The sequence below is a fragment of the Cricetulus griseus genome, unplaced genomic scaffold (assembly GCF_003668045.3).
Source record: "Cricetulus griseus strain 17A/GY unplaced genomic scaffold, alternate assembly CriGri-PICRH-1.0 unplaced_scaffold_28, whole genome shotgun sequence".
In the NCBI taxonomy this organism is placed as follows: Eukaryota; Metazoa; Chordata; class Mammalia; order Rodentia; family Cricetidae; genus Cricetulus; species Cricetulus griseus.
Window position 1 is genome coordinate 82,968 of NW_023277008.1, and position 6,727 is coordinate 89,694.

Below are 6,727 nucleotides of genomic sequence, written 5' to 3' on the forward strand. Positions count from 1 at the left end.
AGCACAAACATCCAGCACATATCTATTGAGCTGATCTATGTATTTGCCAATTTTTCCCAAACTTGTGTTCTATCAAGAGAAGTGGTTAAGATACCCAGTGAGAATTCATTGGAGGAAACTTATTCTTCCTTTGCCATCAGGATAAAATTGCAGGTGTGTCCTTTGTTAGTCAGAGAAACCTGTTTTCACTTCCCCTTTCATTGCTAGACCATCCAACTGGCTTGAAAATTTGCATGGTTGAGTGCATTGCAGCAGCCTGTGCTGCTTTTTGGTTTTTCTGTCCTGTTGTATCTGGAATACACTCTTCCTTGGAATCAACTATTTCCGCTGGCTCCAAGAGTCTTTCTGTTTCCTCATCTCAATAGCTCCCTGAACCTTGAGGCATAATTTTCATGAGGCCATCCCATTTAGAACTAAGTATTACAAAATCTCACACTTTCCCCAAATTGATATGAGTCTGTGGTAGTTCAATATCCTCTGACAGAGTTTCACTGGAGTGGGCTGTTTGAAACATTAATCTCTCAGTATAGCATTATGTCATCAAGAGTCATTTTATCACTATGCTCCTTTAGCAGGGTAATAGTACTGGGTTTGGGCATAGGCCTATGACCTATCTGCTCAGATTTTTGGATACTTTAGCAGTGTCAGTTTTGACTTATATCTCCTGGAGAGGGCTTCAAAACACATCACAGAGTGGTTGGTTATTGACAAACAAACTATTTTTGTGTCAGTCTATTTAGTCAAATGGTCACTGTTGTCATAGGGTTTGTAGCTGGGTGATATTGATGATTGTCTTTTTCATTCACTAGAATGCAGAGTACATTCCTGTGTCATGATTGATAGTCAGGAGTGGTAAAGCTTCTAGATATACACCAGCTCAACATCTCCAAGTTGGCTGAGATACATTTGTCTTTCTTCAGCAATGAGGCCTAACAATAAGGTTGCATATATGCAATAGTTTTAGCAGTATGGCTGAGTTTCAGAGGATTTCCTAGGGCACATCTTCAGCTCTTTAATTAGATAGAACCTTATCATGTCACTGAACCAACATTCTTTTCTTCAGATGTTTTTCTCAATGAATATAGAACTTTGTTTCTCTTTATTAATCTGCTTTGTTTTTTATATGCCCTTTTTTCAGTTTTGGAAGGTTATAAAAGGTTAGAAATTTACCATTTGCTTCAGCTTTCCATTTCATGCCAGTATACATTTTAACAATACATGCAAAAGAAGAATTGAAGGAACCAGAGTGGTCAGGGATAGCACAAGGAACATTGCACATAGAGAAATTAACTGGCACACATAGGTGCTCACATAGATATGGGAGCCTGTAGACACCTTACCCGGGCCCTATGTATATATGTTATTGCTATGTAGCCAGAGGTCATTCTGGGTTTCCGAACTGTGGAAGACTAGTGGTCACTGATTCTTTGGCCTACTTATGCTACCCTTTTCCTGCTGCTGCTGAATTGCCTAGTCATATAGTAGCATATTATTCCATGTTTGGGTGATGTTCCTGGGAAGCCTGTCCTTTTCTGAGGGATTATGTAAAGATAGTAAATCTGGGGAAGACAGGGGAGAGTCTGCGGGAGGGCAAAGAGGGGAATATATGGTCAGTGTATAATAGATGAAGAAAGAATAAAAAAATACTAGGAAACGAGCAATTGGAAATAGAAATGCGTTGACATCACTGGTTCCTAGATAGCCTTTTTATAATATCACTATAGAGAGAAGAAAAAAACAATGGGACATTACCATCATTTATACTTACAGATGCACCGGGAAACAACATACATGTAATAACTTCCATCTAAGAAACAATGTCAAATCAGATAAAAAATAATAGAATAAAAATGTAAACTGAATAATCATGTATCAAATTATCTAATCTATTAAAAGAATAAAAACTTCAAAATAAGTTGTAAATGTACATATGGTTTAACATACATGATGATATCCTGGATATCTGAGAAATGTTACATGAATTGAGTTTCATGATAACAAATGACTATTACCTAATACAGAATAATTTTCTAAATTGTTTAAAAATAATTTTTTAGTATGGTGTTGACAAACATGATATCATTTTCACCAAATTATGTCAGAGTAAAATATGCAATTTGGGAACAGGAAAAATGTGTAAATCAGATGGCTTTTAAGGGCTTACCATATATTGTGGTAATGGAAATTATTTTCTCAAAAAACTGCGTTTCTTTCTCCTAGGATAGGAGAACATCTGTTAAATTATTTACCAAGATCATGTCCAATCCCTCTGATTTATTTCATCAGGAATGTTGATTCTCGGGTAGTATTCATAACTCTATACTTTCATTAAGAAAGTATTTCAAGTATTTATAGTTGTATGATTTCCATAGGTTATTTGGGTTATTGAGAACTTAGTAGTAACCAAGAAAGAAAAGTTTATTCCCAAGAATGGTTATGAAGTAATTTGATTTGCATAAATTGGTTAATACATTTTTATCATCAGAAATGTTTGGAGATGGGACAGCATATATTCTCCATATCAAAAGGAAACCCCCTGTTACTTGGCAAAATAAATATTTCTAAATAATTCTTTACATTCCAGCCATTTTTGATGTAACAGCACCATAGTTTGCCAATAGATTTAAACTGTGTTTTTCTCCTACTTAATCACTTGGGTAAGGTTGTGTCTGTGTTGTTTGCCCTTTTCAATAATAAAGATTCTATGTCTCTGCAATGTTCATTATTGTCTATTTACATAGATTCAGTTCTCAACTTCAGTATGGTTTCCAGATTTGTATTGGGTGGGGCTTAGTTTACGTATATTTTTTGTGAACCATTAGTTCATAGTCAATTTGCCTCACATCGGACCCACTTTTTCACATAGAAACTGGAACGTATAAATTTCCCTAATGCCTACTTCTCTTTGTTTTTAATCTGGTTTTCTCAGTTGTTGTTGACATGGATATTACCAATAAATTCACTAACAAGAACAGTGAGAAGGTGAAAATACAGCTGGATCTGAACGCCAGTGCCTCTGAAGAGGAGACACTTTCAGATCATTATGTCATCCTCAGGAGCCTTGGCAAAGGGGACTTTGCTGAGGTGAAGCTTGCCTACCACCTTCACACAGAGGTGCAAGTTGCTGTCAAGGTCCTAGAAAATGGAACCAAAAATGAATTCAGCAGAAAAACCAAAATCGACATGTATAACACGTTAAACCACCCATATATTATCAAGCTGTTCCATATCATCAACAACAAAGAATACATCTATGTGGTGTTGGAACATGCTGCTGGTGGAGATCTCGTGAGCTATACTGGGAGGATGGGCAGTCTGCAGGAGGAGCAGGCCCAGCACATTTTTACACAGCTGGTGTGTGCAGTTCACTACTGCCATGACAATGGCATTGCACACAGAGACATCAAGCTAGATAATATCCTGCTTGATGCCAAAGGCAACAACAAGCTGTGCGACTTTGGCCTGGCCACCCGAGTCACCCCCGGCCAGGGTACCAAAGGCTTCTGTGGAACCCTGGAATATTGTGCTCCAGAGTTTTTCTCTGGCAAGGAATACGATGCAAAAGCAGTTGACATCTGGAGCATGGGAGTGTTTTTATATACCATGGTGACTGCATCCTTTCCCTTCAAAGCCAACACCTATTCAGACATGAAGGAAGAGATGCTGGATCCCAAGTACCACCTCCCTTACACCCTTTCCCAAAACATAGCAAACATCCTTGTGCAGTTGTTTACTGTGAAGCCTGAGCATAGGCCCAAGATATTTGACATGAGGCAGCACCAGTGGCTCAAGACAAAGGAAAAATTTGGGAAAATCACACCATCCTTACAGGCACTCTGGAACAACCTGAATCCCTGCATTGTGGTGGCTATGGGGAGAATGGACTACCACCCCAAGGACATTAGTGCTTGTCTACGTGAGAAGAAATTCAATAATATCATGGCCATATACCTAATTTTAAACCACAAGTCACCCTGTGACCTCTATAAATATGCTGCGAAATTCTTACCGGCCCGTGTTACTATGTCCCCAGCAGATGCTCTCACTAGCTTTCCAACGCAGAGGGGACTGAGTGAGCCTGCTCTTCTCAACTTGCTGGAGGAACACCAGATGCATGATGAGAAGGGATCAAGAAAGAAGAGGATGAGCATACCGCCCGCTTGTGCTGCCAGCATATGGGAAACAAACATCCTCCCGCAGCCTCCAAACTTGCTTGTAAGATTACTTATGTCAAGGGCAGATGTTTGGCACTGGACAGTATTATTTGTAATTGCTCATCCTCAGGATCCCTGTCCTCTGAGAGCATTTATTCTGCATCCTTCTTGTCCTGTGAAACAACCCAGGAAGTTAACACCCCCAACAATAGCTCAAACACTCAGAGTTCTGGGAGCTACAGGGAGGTCCGTCACAATTTGAACACCACAGCAACATATGACATCCAGAGAGTTTCTCTTAAGACAACATCCAAGGACAGCTATGGTGATATACCTCCTGAAGGCATACCCAAAATCCAGAGATACTCCCTTCAGGCAACATCAAAGAAGAGTATTGAATTTGTCGCTCCTGAAGGCATACCTGAAATCTGGAGATCATCTGGTTCGGAAAAATCTAAGAACAGTTTTGAAGATGTCCCTTCTGAAGAAACTACTGCAATCCAGAAATCATCCATTCAGGAAACATCCAATAACAGCTTTCACGATGTCCCTCCTGAAGACATTGATGCAATCCCAAGATCTTCTCTTCAGCAGTCATCCCAGAAGAGCTTTAACAATGTCCTCCTTGATGGCATACCTCAAATCCAGAGATGTCACATCTCTGATGATGTCCTATCTAAACACATATGTGAAATCCCGAGATCTTTCCCTCAGGAAACACTCAATAACAGCTGCAACGATGTCCCTTCTGAAGAAATCCCTGAAATCCAGAGATCTTCACTTCTGGCTACCTCTAAGAACAGCTTTGAAGATGGTCCTCCTAGAGATGTATCTGCAGCTTCTGAGAGCCGTCTATCCCGAGCATGGAAGAGGGTGAAGAAGAGAATTGGAAATTGTCTGAGACGACTATGTTGCTGTGTGCCAGCCTCCAAAAGAAGTCATTTTTCTCATAAGGAAGTGGAACCTGTGGAAATGGAGAGCAGTACAGTCAAACAAATGCAGCTCCATGGGGTGCCCTAGATGCACTCCTGTGATTCTTAGTCTATATATTTTCTAAAGTCCTCTGCAACAATCAAAAATTATTTAGCTGAAGGTTGACAACAGATGATGAGAAGCAAAGGTTGCAGAGGCATTAAGAATTAATTAGTTAAAATAGGAAAGGATAAGAGGGGATTCAAAGTTTTGGGGAAAGAAATCTCTCAAGGCTATGGAAGAGTGTGAGGGGAAGAAACAATTGAAAATGGAATTTACAGAAGGAAGTAAGAGTCAAGAATCTGAACAACATATTTCAAATTCTTAAGACTGTGTTTTGCCTATGTCTCCATTTTCTGAAGTGATAAGTCTCTGTGAAGGTTGAGACATGGGATAAGAATTTTCCTGGTGTGATTGAGACAGCCATTGTTGGAGTCTTGCAGGTTGTTAAGATGGCAGTTTGTCTACTAACCCAGGAGACAAGTCCAGAACAGAAGGAGGTAAGTCATCTTCTTCCACAGGTTCTACATAGACACCATAGTTAGCAAGGGTAAGTCCCATGAATGGACTTCCATAGCATTCTTCTCGAAGTGAAACATGCCAAATTCAACTCCAATCTGCCCCTAAATTAGAAGTCCTGATGGGATAGTCTCCATGGATTAACCACAGCAATATTTATTTTCTTTCCTTACCTTGAAGATGAGGCCCAAGGAAGATGTTTTGTCACACTGTGGGAGAGGTGAGCTCTTCTACCTCTGGCTCCCTTCTTTGCTGTCCTGTTTGCAGCCTACCTACATCCCTTTGTCCCTCTTATCTTAGGAACCACAGTCCCACTGCAGGATGCTGTGTCTTTTGGCTGTTGGTGAAGGACCCCTTACTGTGGGGGCATTTGTCAGAAACAAATTTGTCTCCTAACAGGAATGTGACAGCAAAATGGAAGGAAATGGGTACCACTGTGGATGGAAATCAGGGATATTGCTCCACCTTGGAAGGTAGGTATTGCTTGCCTGTCTTGGAGCAAGGTAGAAACATGACTTAGTCCACAGTCTTGAAAATACTTTTCATTCATATCCAACTTCTGAGGTCAGACATAGACTGAACCTTTTGAATATAGAGTGGAGGAATTCATCCAGACCTTGTACTTGGGTGTCCTCCTTCGAAAGTTGCCTTTAAGTGATGTTATGGACACATTCCAGGCAGATCACTCCTGTCTGCAATGAATAGAGGCCACTCAGGAGGCACTGAAGGACAGGACTCATCTGTGGGCATCTTATGGCTAAAGGCAGCACTGAGACAACCAATCTAGTCCTGTTGTATGACAGATGTTCCTGTGATCTGGTCTACCCTTGACAATGATCTACAGACACATAAGCATGAGGCTGCCAAAGCCAGCTTTTACAATTCCAAGGAAAATGGTCATTGAGTTTATGATGCAGAAGGACAAAGTCATAATGAGAGACGACACAGTCATTCATGGAGAGGGGTCTTGGCATAACTTGTGGCAAGCAGAGCATCTTTCCCTTCTCACACTATATTGCCTAAGGTTTATGGAGGAACAGTTTGTGTAGAGCAGGTGAACATCTAGTCACACCAGTACAGTA

General features: G+C 40.4%; 1 protein-coding gene across 1 annotated transcript; it reads left to right on the plus strand.

Annotated features, from left to right (window-relative positions):
• The first annotated feature begins 2,940 nt into the window (after window positions 1-2,940).
• On the plus strand, window positions 2,941-5,174 carry LOC100764806 (sperm motility kinase 2B-like). The gene is made up of 2 exons (XM_027434014.1): window positions 2,941-4,215; window positions 4,344-5,174. Exons 1-2 carry the CDS (start codon window positions 2,941-2,943, stop codon window positions 5,172-5,174), a joined length of 2,106 nt encoding a protein of 701 aa, XP_027289815.1.
• The last annotated feature ends 1,553 nt before the right edge of the window (window positions 5,175-6,727 follow it).

Excerpts from the sequence above, each read along its gene's own strand:
- LOC100764806 (XM_027434014.1), top strand. The coding sequence starts at position 2,941 with ATGGATATTACCAATAAATTCACTAACAAGAACAGTGAGAAGGTGAAA. Across the intron at positions 4,216-4,343 it reads CGCAGCCTCCAAACTTGCTT|GAAGTTAACACCCCCAACAA; the intron begins GTAAGATTACTT and ends GAAACAACCCAG.